The 13050-nt window shown below is 35.2% G+C and overlaps 1 protein-coding gene across 1 annotated transcript in view; it reads right to left on the bottom strand.

The window, feature by feature from the left end:
* CCDC18 (coiled-coil domain containing 18) overlaps nt 1-13050 on the bottom strand; it is a 127618-nt gene that overhangs the window by 74289 nt on the left and 40279 nt on the right. The window contains exons 10-14 of the mRNA XM_044675488.1: nt 12894-13018; nt 12620-12780; nt 8357-8580; nt 6477-6587; nt 5885-6016 (exon numbers count right to left, since the gene is read on the bottom strand). Of these exons, the coding sequence (XP_044531423.1) occupies nt 5885-6016; nt 6477-6587; nt 8357-8580; nt 12620-12780; nt 12894-13018 (753 nt within the window). The remainder of the gene's footprint in view (nt 1-5884; nt 6017-6476; nt 6588-8356; nt 8581-12619; nt 12781-12893; nt 13019-13050) is intronic.

Genomic DNA, 13050 nt, shown 5'->3' with positions numbered 1-13050 from the left:
TACCCCAAAGCTTAAACTACTGAAACCTGCATTAATTATTCTTGTGGGATTTATAACTGATATTTGAGTCTGATTCCAGGAAAACTACAAAGGGACTGGCTAACAAGCCAATGATCAGTGCTTATAAAAAAAAATCAAACACTACATCATGAGCCTCTGAGGCAGTCTTTGGATATAATGAACTGAACTGTGCAGGGTTGGGCCCTCCATCTACTTTTGTTCTTCCAATGTACCATTATTTTATCTTCACTGCAAAAACCTTGTGCCAAAAAAAGGGAAATGCCTCCTAATGGTTCCTTGTTATGTGCCTACCAATCATTTTTTAATATGTTAAGAAATAGCCAAAATGTAGTAAGACCTTCCATTAAATGTGTAATATCTTTGGGTCCTTCTGTACCCTGGTGAGACAATCTTGACATGTACAGATATTCTATATAGGATGATTTTATGGGGAGAATAACATATTAATCTCCCAAAGAATCAGAGTGGAAAGACTAACATTATCTCTCAAAGAATCTGAAAGGAAGATTCTGGGAATTTATTATAAATTAGACCACTCTTTTAAAAAAAGTAACGGTTTGAAAACCCCAAATTTTGGTTGATATCAGCACTACTTATTGATTAGACAAACATAAGTACTATGGGAGGATGCCAGAGGCCTTGTGGCTCCTTGGCATTCAAGAAGAGGCTTGCCTCTGACTCAGACTAGGGTCAAGTCTCTCTAGCCAGAGTTTCAGAAGGGGTAAGGCCAGTGGTTTTATAAGAGAGGGGACTGAGGCATGAGAAGGGCTTTGGGGGCTTTTTGACTCTTGAAGCTCTTGGGCTGGAGATTTTTCCTAGTTTGGCAGTTTTTGGCTCATACTTGGAGACAAGTATGACAAACTCAGATTAGTTGGGCATGGCCAGGTGATTATGAGACTATACCTCTTTCTCTTACTTCAACCTTTACTATCTAATAAATAATTATAAATTAATATACAATCTCCAGGGAACTTTAATCATAACATGTGTGCAAACAAAGATCTCCTACAGATTCATGTTTCTCTTGTCAGACTCCTTTGCAGATTAGAATAGAGAAGAGAGGGAGGTGGAGTCAAGATGGCTGCTTAGAAGCAGCAAAAGTCCAGACCTCTGTGTAAAGGTCTTCCACACCAATCAAAAACAAAGTGCTTCAAGGGGACAGAAAACCAAATCTAACAACAGGACAGAGCCAGGGGACCCTCCTGCTTGATTCAACTTAAAAAGGTATGTAGAGAAGGCTGAATTCTCAGGTTTAAGGAAGGTTAAAGGTTTGAGGTTAAAGGAAGAAGGGAGGTCCCAGGATCCCTCTTCCAACTACTGTGCTGAGTCTCCTGAGGTTACTGGAATCTCGGGGCAAGGGCTCCAGCCAGGAGGGAGTGCCTTGCTGCAATAGCTGTGACAGACTCAGGGCTCTAACCATAGCTGGCAAGGAAGCAGCTGGAGGAGAGGCACAGAGGGGAGGGCAGTCTAGTTGCAGCCACTACTATCTGTCTTGGACCTCTGTTTCTCTGCTTCTCTAGGTTTTGACCTCAGGGCACAACCAGTTCTGCATCCACTCAGGCTTAATCTAATCTATCAATAGGGCAGATAAGCCTTCAGAGGGCAGGGAAGCTCAATCTCCAACACCTTTCCCCCACCAACTGTGCTGAGAGCCACAGTAAAAATCCTACTGTCTTGGATCCCAGGACGAAGGCTGCAACCCAGACACATTACCTTGATAACAGAGTGGGAAAGCACAGTTCCCCTTCACCCTCCACACCTATACCCTTCAGCTTCAGCTTCAGCTTCTGCTGCCAGCTGTGGAAGATCTGACCTCAGGGCTCATTAATACTCCATCAGTCTAATCTAGTCAATTAGCAGAGCAGAGAAGAAACCCCTTCAGGGAAGAATAGCCCAAACCCACAGATCCAGCAAATAATCAGAGGAGCAAGATTATAGCCAATGACAGGGGGAAAAGAAGGAAAAAATATGAGTAAACAGAAAAAGGAAAAAGAAATTACAATTGACAGCTTCTATCCAGGTAATGAACAAAGAGCAAATGGAACAGAAGAGGACCAAGGAACACAAGCAAAAATGCAGAAACTCCAGTGAATTGGACTCTGGCTTTCGAAGAACTCAAAACACAAGTCAAAAAACAATTAAGGGAGGCTGAAGACAATTGGGAAAAAAAAAACTTAAAAAGCAAAATAAGTTATCTGGAAATAGAGGCCCTGAACTAAAACAAGAAAATAGTGTCTAGAAAGCCAGAATTGACCAGCTTGAAAACAAGGCAAAAAAAGTTAAAGATGACCTACAGAGAAAAACAGACCAGAAGGAGAAGGATGGCCAAAAAGCCAGGGATGGAACTCAGTCTTTAAAAATTAGAATCCAACAACTAGAAACAAATGACTTCACAGGGCAGCAAGAGTCTATAAAACAAAATCAAAAGAGTGAAAAAATTGAGGAAAATATGAAACACCTCATTGATAAAACTACAGACCTAGAAAATAGATCTAGAAAAGACAATTTAATAATTGGACTACCAGAAAATCATGACAAAAGAAAAAGCCTGGACATTCTACAGGAAATTACCTAAGAAAACTGCCCCGACATTCTTGAACAAGAGGGAAAAGTGGAGATTGAAAGAATCTACAAATCACCTCCTGCACTAAATCCCCAATTGACAATTGCTCAGGAATATTACAGTCAAATTCAAGAACTACCAGACCAAGGAAAAGATACTACAAGCTGCTAAGAAGAAACTATTCAGATATCATGGAACCACAGTTAGGATAACATAGGACCTTGGCTGCATCCACACTAAGTATCAGAAGGCATGGAATATGATACTCCAGAAAGCAAGGGAACCGAGTCTAAAACCAAAAATCAACTACACAGCAAAACTGACTATATTCTTGCAGAGGAAAGTATGGTCATTTAATAAAATAGAAGCCATCCAAGCATTCCTAAAGAAAAGACCTGACTTAAATAGAAAATTTGATGCTCAAACACAGAACTTAAGAGAATCACCAAAAGGTGATAATTAAGGAGAAAAAAATTTTTTAAGGGACCCAGTAAGTTCAAATGATTTTTATTCCTATAAGAAAAGATGATGTTGGTAACTCTTAAATTAAAATTATTATTATCATCAGGGTAGCTAGAAGAAATATACTTGGAAGATATATTAACAAACTGTAATATAGGATGTTATGTCAAAAAATATATAAAAAAACTAGGGGTAAAAAAGAGGATAATATTAAGAAAAATGGGAAAAGAGATAAAATGGGGTAAATATATATTACATAAAGAAGTGCATGGGAGGAGGTGGGGAGAAGACCAACACAATAGAAGGGTGAAAGAGGTTGGAGACAGTCTCCGAGAAAATTTTAATCATTAGAGTGGGAAGGAAAACCTCCAACTCCAAATTCAATCATCATCATCAACAACAACAACATCATCAACAGCAGTAACATCATCATCAACAACATCAATATTAACTATCCATCTTTTCCTGGACCAGGAAAGATTTTTGCTGGGTGACCTAACCTAATAGCATACTATGTGCAGAGTACTGAATGAGAGCCAAAAGACCTAACTCTAGGCTTGAGTGCCACTATGTGTTCTTTGGGGGTAAAAAGAAAGCCTTCTTTTTCCTGGACTCAGTTTCCTCATTTATGTATGAGTGAAGCTTACCTGGACTCTGCATTAAGTTAATCAATTAAATCAAAAAATAAACCAGGAGTAAACAAGGGGGAAAAAGCTTTCTATAGCATTGGTAGAAAAGTTCAGAAAATTAAAACTCCTAGTATAGCTTGGCCCCTTAAGTCCCTGCATGACTAGGGCACTTTTCCTTCTTAAGTTGGAGATACTGATTGGTCAGCACCTATTCATTTATACACCTTGGAGCTCCTTGCCAATGTAGTTTATGCTTAACATATTCAAATAACACATTGATTCAATGCAAAGAGCACTTAATAAAAATGGAATAAAATATTAAATAACAAGAGAAAAAAAAGTAAATTTAAATCTGAGGACAAAAAAGAAAAGATAAAAGAGAGAGGAGAAAAACTCACTACACCCTTTTCCCCTTGCTGTACATAATAACTGATATCAGGGAAAAGAGAGCAGTAAATTATCAAGAACTCAGAACTTCCTCAAGAATTCAGTTAATATTCTAGACCAGTGATGGGCAAACTTTTTAAAGAGGGGACCCAAAGGAAAGGAAATGCTCATCTGTCAGTCTGTTTTTAAGGCAACTCTTTCAAAGTTTCATTGTATTGTATCCTACTCATTGTATTCGTCAGATTAGGAATAATGTTGCACACCAGATAGAACATTTCAGGGGGCCGCATCTGGCCCACAGGCCATAGATTGCTCATCACTATTCTAGACCGATGGGTCTTTCCCTTTCCCCTAATTAGTAGAAATTAAATTGGTGGGAGGGAGGGTTTCCATTCTTTTATTTTTTTCTTTAATCTATAATTTAATGGTGTTCTGTGCCAATAGATACTTTATTTGTTTCTAAACAATCTAAATATAGCAATGGCAATCCAGCTAACTTTTTTCTATTTATAAATGTTTTGTTTTTAGCAGACTTACGAAATGACTCATAAATTTTTTAAAAAATTAATATTTACTAATTGAAAAAAAAGAGTTCAGTTAATAATCCAGACCTAACCCCTAAGAGTTTATTCACTTATCTTCCCTCATCTCATGCAAAGTAATAAGACACTTCAATTTCTATATTTAAAAAAGTCTTTTTCTAAGAAAAAGTACAAAATAACCATTTTTTCAATTCTTCACATGGTTCTGTGTTCTCTAAATCTGTTAATATTCTCATCATTTCTTCAAGCTTAAATGTGTTCTCCTTAAAAATATAAAACATTGTCCATTATGTCAATTTCTGAGCTAAAGGACAACATTTTCCATAGTTAAAAACAATTTAAAATAAATCACCTCATTAGGGAGCAATAACATTAAAGCAATTAATTTTTTTAAGTGGATATCATGTTCTTAGCTGGGATTTAGAATCTAATTGTCATTGCTTTACTGTATTCTGCATAGTTAATGTACTAAAATACTAGAACCCATTTAGTTTTTTCCTTCTTGATATCTAGAATTTGTCACAATATTAGGTAACATTAGTGAAAACAACTTCAATCTTCCTGCTACCAATAATGATCTGAAAAGAAGTTTGATTAACTAGACAGAGTTATTCAATTCAGGAAACAATGGAGACTTCCACATTGTATGCTGTGGTTTCTTATACACTAGTGAATTTGCTCCAACTCCAAGAAGGGCCCTAATCCCTGCAGAAATGTGATGTGAAGGCAAGGACGCACAAAGAAAGACTTGTAGAGTTGGGGAGAAGAGGTAAGACTAAGATCTTTGCTAGTCACGTATCTAGGCCAAAAAATACTTTGACTAGATGTGAATAGTTCTCTGAGTCCTGGAAAGTAAATGAATTTTGGGTACAATTGTCTAGAAAATGTGGACCTAATAGAAGAAAGGCAATTTTAATTCCAACACTCATCATAAAATTTCTCTAAGTTGTTTTTGAACCCTTTTGGCACTAATGAAAGTTGCTTTCTAAAATTATAATATCTCTTTTTTAAGTTTCTCTTCTAGCCACCATACTGGTTAATGTGCTTTCAAACAGCTACTGACTTACTCTATTCTCTGGAGCTCTTTGCCATTCCACCCCACCTTTCTCCCTTCCTTTAATCAAAGTTTGTTGCTATCTCAATTCTTTCCCCTGATTTTATTCAAAATTATATTATCTAATAAAGCATATGGAGAATCTGCTGAATAGCTCTAATTTGAAATTATTAAATGACTTTAAGTGATTATAGATAAGATGGAAATAATTTTAACAAATTCTTACTAGTTCAATCTGATGCTCCATTTCTTTGTGCTGTTCAAAATGAATTTTCTTTGCCTTTTCAAAGGCTAAACAAATTTTCTCATGTTTTGAATTCATATCTGATTCCAAACTCTGTATCTTTTCATTCTTTTCCTAGAAAATACAATAATACTTTTAAGGAAATATGATAGTAAATTTTTTATCAAGAGTATGTTAATTATGTAACCAATGTGTAAGTATAAAATTTCTTAAAATTTGCAGGTCAAGGACCAAGAGATTTTTGTTAATGTTTTTACTTAGAGAATAAAATATTTAGTGCCTTTGAAATTGTCATAATAAGTTAATTTACTTTAAATAGATGTGAATTTTTTAAATGGGAGGTAACAAAATTTTTAAAATTGAAAATTCTGAGTGGAACATAACATACAGCTGCTATAATGATTACAACAGAATGAAATATGAAAATATGGTAATAATAGCATGTATGTGTATAAGAAGAAATAATACAAAATGATCTAAAACACAGGCCAAAATTTGTAGTGACCCTAGCTGTAATAACAGTTCTAACTCTTAAACTGTGCTGTTACAAAGTACAAGATCAAAAATGCTATACCACAAGTTCCTGTTCCAGTTCAGAATTTTTTGCAGCAACTGAAGAATAAGCAATTGTCTTTTCTTCTAGTTGTTTCTCTAGTGTGAGAATCTGAGAACATTTTCTTGTCATCTGAAAAAAATTAATATATACTTTGGGATGAGTGTAGTTAATAAGCAGAAAATAAAATCTATTTTTTAAAAAAACAGTTATTTTTCTTATTCTAAAATTTAAAGGCCTTTTCCCTCATATCAGAGCTATCACACATACTGCAAAATGTAATTTCAGAATGTAGCATAGTAGAAAAACAATAAATTTGAAGTCAAAGACCTAGATTTAAGTAATTTGGAGTTCTACTTTCCAGCTGTGTAACTGTGAGCACATCATCTCACATCTTGAGTTTCAGTTTCCTCTCTGATGAAAATAAAGGGACTGGACTCACTCTCTGAAGACCTTTATTTATGGGAATATCTAGTATCTTTTGTAATGAGTTTTGGATTCCATATAATCATGAGATGTTTTTAAAATTAGTAATCACTAAACAAGAGCAGAGGCGGGAATTAGAAACAATCACAGAATAAGAAAAATGGAGATAATCTAAACCATATCTTTGTGTCCAGGTAGGACTTTAACTAAATCAATTAAAAAACTGAAATAAAAAAAAAATTCCCTATCTCAATGCCTAAAATATTCTTGGGAGATTTGATTGCTTATGTTGTATTTAAATCATCTTTGTCACTATTCACATCCATTATCTACAGGCCTTTCTCTCTATCCTAGTAAGCTGAAGGAGAAAAAAAGAACCAGCCACTCTAGGCCAGGCATGGTTCCCATATGTAGCCCTACTTTAAAGGAATCAAGGAAGGAAACAAGCATTTTAAACACTTACTACATGCTATGATAAACATTTTACAAATATTATTACATTTGCTCTTCACAATAATCCTGGAAGGTAGGTGCTATTATCTCCCATTTTGCAGATAAGGAAATTGAAGCAAATACAGCTTAAGTTGCCTGTTTCTAATTGCTTAGTTTCCTTTCATATCGCTGAAAAATGTTAAAAATTCAATCTCTATAAAAAAATTAAAAGAGGAAAGACCTATATGTACAAAAATATTTAAAGACTTACATGAACTGAAGCATAGTTAAATAAGCAGAACCAGGAGAACATTTGTACAGTGACAGGAATACTTTACAATGAACAACTATGAATAACAGCTATTCTCAGTAATACAATGATCTAAAACTATTCCAATGGACTCATGATAAAAAAAGGTCTTCTACTTCCAGAGAAAAAGAACTGAATCTGAATTTTTTTCACTTTCTTTTTCTTTCTATTTGTATTTCCTTCCACAAAAGGATTAATATGGGAAAGTGTTTTATATGACTGCATGTGTAAAATCTATTTGAAATTACCATCTCAAGGGGTGTGGAGTGTTGGAGGAGAGAGAGAGAGAGGACAGAATTCGAGACTCAATATACTTTGAAAAATGTTGGAAATTGTTTCATGTAATTAGGGGAAAAATAAAATTTTTAAAAATATTTTTTATCATTCTCTACCACACCTTTCTCTCCTTCCAACTAGATAATATCAGTTCTGTAGTTCTCTCCTTTGTACTTAATGAGAGAAGCATTTTAAAATATCTACAATAAATAAGTAATATTAAAAACACTGTTGGTAAGTCTCTATCTGCACTTGTTATTTCAAAGGGAATATGCAATTTCATTTCAAATATAATATTAGTATTATTGCTCCCACAATTATAGTATCTTTTGACCACTATAAAGCATAATCCTCAGAATCAAGACCAAATTTAATCTATAGGTTAAAGCACAAAGACATCTCCTCTCCCATATTTCTTCTGTATTAAGAGTTAAATTAACTGATGAAATCCACTTACTTCGGATTCCATTTTACTAAAGCTGGTTACTTTCTCCAATAATTCTTCTTGTATCACTTGAAATTGACTGGTCCTGTGAGCCATGTCAGCCTTTAATCCAGAATTCTCCGATTCTGTTTTTGCCAATTTGGCACGTAACTCTTCTATGCCAGCAGCAAGCCTCTGCTTTTCTCTCTCAAAATGCTTGCTTGCCGTATGCAGCTTTTGGCATTGGATATGGTCTGCTAAGACACCAAAAATATAACTTACACTTACAGTCTAATATTAAAAATGTGCATAAAACATAAACAGGCAAGGAGTTCAGACGAATGTCACAAAACAATTCTACATTTGGGCACAAGAACTGGAAAAAAGGTGGAATCCATTATGAAAGCAATGCCTATCATGTAAGATCCCAGTAAAGAATTGTTCCAGGTAATTATTTAATCCAAATATTAAAGGGTTGGCCTTCTAATGAGATTTTTAAAACTGTAAACATTTATGATGGAAAACCTAAAATGGTAATTTCACACATCTTCTTAAAAGAATATATTGCCTACCTGTGTAATGCTGGGCAAGGCACTTAACTTTGATGGCCTCGTCCTTGCCACTTTTCTGCCTTAGAATGGATACTAAGTCAGAAAGTAAATGTTTAAAAAATAAAAAGGATATACTGAATAAAATACAACTTCTTTGGCTTTCTCGGGATCATCATATGAACAGAAAACTTCACTGAAGATGCTGTACAATAAATACATTCCAAGACTATAAAACTATACTTTTGGTATGCCTTCTGAGTGTTTTTAGATGCACTATACAAAAGACTGTTGACTATACTTTCAAATACCCTCCCCTTCCCACTTTAAGATCTCTTCTACCACACCAAGGACTATAGTACTGATGTTTACATGGCTATGTCTACCTCTTCTCAAGCTGCAAAACAATTTTGTAGTCCCTTCATCACTGGTGCTCTTCTTTGCATCAGAATACCTACTGTATTTTTAGCTCCAGATCTGTGATTTTATCAGGGTAGTGAGAGCCCAGAGGGGGATCTGTCAAAGTGCCTTCTTTCCAACTTTTAGTCTTAGGAATTCCTTGATGAACTAAGAGATTAAGTAACTTGCCCAAGTCACAATTGGCATGTGTCAGTGTTTTTTCTAATCCAGTGTTTCTGAACTCTGAGGCCAGCTTTCTATCAACTATTCCATGTTGCTTCTCCTGCTGCTCATACTTACCTACTGCCTACAAGCATGTGTGTCTCCTTCACTCTCCAAAAACTATCATTTGATCCACTCACCCCCAGTAGCTATTTATTGTAACCAACTCTTCTCCCTTTGGGGCTAAATTCCTTGAAGATATCATGGATAATTGATATCTCCACTTCCTTTCCTCTCATGTCTTTTTAACTCTTAAAATCTAGCTTTCGACTTCATTATTGAATTGAAATTGTTCTTTCCAAAGTTCCTGATGACCTCTTAATAACCAAATCTAATAGCCTTTTTAAAAAACCCTATCCTTTTTAAACCTTTTCAAACTGACATCATCAATCATCCTCTTTTAATACTCTCTTCTCTAAGTATGATGATAGCATCTCTCCTAGTTCTCCTCTTAACTGTCTGAACATTACTCAGTGTCCTTCACTGCATCTTCATCGTCATGCCCACTACTTGTGGATGCCTCACAGGGCTCTATCCTAAGCTCTCTTCTCATCTCCCTCTATATAATACTATTTCACTTGGTGACCTCATCAGCACCCATGGTTTCAATCATCTCTATGTTGATTCTTAGATCTCAGAAGTTAGTCCAGCTCTAATTTCTCTCTTAACCTCTAGATCTAAAGTTCCAACTGCTTATTAGACATCCCAAATTGGATATCCTACACTCAAAAGTTTTCCTATTACTGTCAAGGGTACCATCCATTCTCCTACTCCACTGAGACTCAAAATATGGGTATAATCCTTGACTCCTTACTTTTTTCACCTCCCATATCAAATTTGTTGCCAAGACCTGTCAACTTTACCTTCCTGCATTCACCCTCTTCTCTCTTCTGTTAAAAATAAATTTCTTTACCTATAAAGGAAAAGACTGAGAAAGATAAGATTCTGAACATAATTGATTTAATCTACGTCTAGTTGTTATAATAAATCAATGGTCATCTGATCTCCTGTGGTTAGATTAGGGACAAACAAATGATTCACAGAGCTCATTTTATAGTTTAAAAGAGGAACTTTTTAGAGGAAAAAAAGAGGAACATTATTTTATAGCTTAAAAGAGGAACAAAGAGAGGGAGAATTTACAATGGGAAGGGGGGTGTTATTGACAATTATATTAAGGTATTCCATTAAAAGAAAGTAATTACATGCAACTTTGCCACAGTTTGAAGTATGTCATAGCTCGGGCTTATGTGAGCTTTGCTACCACTCTGTCAGTCTTTTGTAAACAATGCCAGGAGTCATGTGGTTTTGTGGTTATAGAAGCTATAAGAGTTTTCAGTTAATAGAAAGGATGTTTATGCTTATGATTTCTAATTTATTAACTATTCCTATTCTTATGTAACAAATTTCTCACTTCAGAATTTCCTGTATCTAAATGATTAGCTTCTTACTGATTCAGAGTAACTAAATCTTATAGCAGATATTCATTTTGGTTTGATGCAGGAATTAGGTCAGCTTTTAGCTGGGACTAATTCTCACTAAAGTAAATTATCAAAGTAATCAATATCAACTATTAACTAAATCTTATCTATTTCACTTCTGATACTGTTCCTACCTGTGGTGAGGTAAGGGATGACTTTATCACCTAACACTTGAACTACAATAAGAACCTGCAGGTGGGTTGTCTCCCCCCATTCCAGTCCATCCTTCACGCAGCTGCCAAAGTAATTTTCCATAGCATAGATCTGACTATGCCATCCCACTCCTACTTGATAAACTCCAACTCCATTGGTTATCTATCATCTGCAGGATCAAATATAAAAATCTTCTGTTTGACATTCAAAGCCCTTTACCATGTGGCCCTTTCCTACTTAAACAAACAAACCCTTACCTTCTGTCTTATAATGGATACTAAGTATTGGTTCTAAGGCAGAAGAGTGGTAAGGGCTAGGCAATGGGGGTTAAGTGACTTGCCTGGGGTCCCAAAGCTAGGGAGTGTATGAGGTCAAATTTGAACCCAGAACTTCCTGTTCTCTAGGCATGACTCTAACCACTGAGCCTTTCCTATCTTTATACTCTTCTTATACTTACTCACCCCTTCCCCCAAACTCTGTGACACTGGATCTTTGCTGTGCTATTCCTAGCACAAAACACCATCCTTAGATTTCAGGCATTTTCACTGTTCTCCATGCCTAGAACTCTCCTTTCTCATCTCTGTCTCCTGGCTTCTTTTAAATCTCAGCAAAAATTCCCTCTTCTACAGGTAGCTTTCTCTGATCTCTCTTTAATGTTGGTGCCTCTGAGATTCTCTCTGATTTATTCTGTATATAGTATTTTTGATTATAGTTGTTTATGTTGTTTCCCTATTAGATTGTAAGCCCCTTGAGAGCAGGGACTATCTTTTGCTTTTCCTTATATTCTTAGTGCACTGCATAGTGCCTGGCCTGGTACAAAGTAGTCACTTAAGAAATGCTACTGACTGACTGACTAAGGATTCTAACTGCCATGCTCCATCTGTGCTGTCAATAATAACTGCCACACTTTTTTCCTCTCTTTGCTTTTCCAAGAGTCACAGTTTCTAGTGAAAAGAATGTTGTTTTACACAAATGTAGTTGTTCATTTTGGATACTACTTTCAGGGAACCAGTGAATTCCAGTGTGTTAGGTCTTTGTTTCTTTGCATCTTCATTCATTTGTTGGTGGATGTTCAAGGTCTGCTTCTTTATAGACAAAAAGGGCTTGCTTTTTTTTAAGTTGTTGTTTTTAAGCTGTTTCTGGCTCCAGATTCATTTCAGAAAATTAAAGATTTCCATCCCAGAAGACTGTATTCAGAATAACCAAGATTTTACCATAGGTAAATATGTATCTTACAGTGGCTTAGAGGTATAACTTGTAGAGTGAACCAAATCATAGGACAACAGATGTGAGGTTACAATGTACATATTTTTGAATAAATAAAAAGAAAGCAATGAAATTATATCTTATATTATCTGATTAAAAAAATGAAAAAAACTAAAAGTATTTTGTTACCCCATTAGACATTAACAGATCTTAAGATACAAATGTTTTCCCCAAAGGAACCATAACAATAAAATCTATAATTACTATAGGTCAATTGTAATTTCACATACTTGCTTGATTTCCACTTAATTTTACAGGTTCTGTTTCTAAGCCACTTAATTTCCCACATTCCTGCATCTCATCATCACCAAAAAAATGACCAGAAAACTGACAGGTAGATAGGCTTGTCTGAAGTTTATTAATTTCTGCCTCTTTCATTGCAAGCTTAATCCTGGCACAAAAGAAAGGAAGACAAAAGATTTGAGAAGTTCATTTGTAGAAAAGATTCTATATAAGTACCAATAATAAAGGGTATTTTAATTCTTGCCATCTAAAATACTATACCTAAGGTTTGAGATCACTGATTTATTTAGCTCACAGCAAGAAACACAGAATTCTTCCTTGGTTGAGAACATTTCTTCTGGCTGCTTACAGATACATGTTTTAGAATTAAGCATTTCTCTGTTAAACTGCAAGTTTAAAAATAAACATGGTTAAATTT

This window comes from Gracilinanus agilis, chromosome 4, assembly GCF_016433145.1.
Source record: "Gracilinanus agilis isolate LMUSP501 chromosome 4, AgileGrace, whole genome shotgun sequence".
In the NCBI taxonomy this organism is placed as follows: Eukaryota; Metazoa; Chordata; class Mammalia; order Didelphimorphia; family Didelphidae; genus Gracilinanus; species Gracilinanus agilis.
This window is presented reverse-complemented; position numbering and strand designations above follow the sequence as displayed.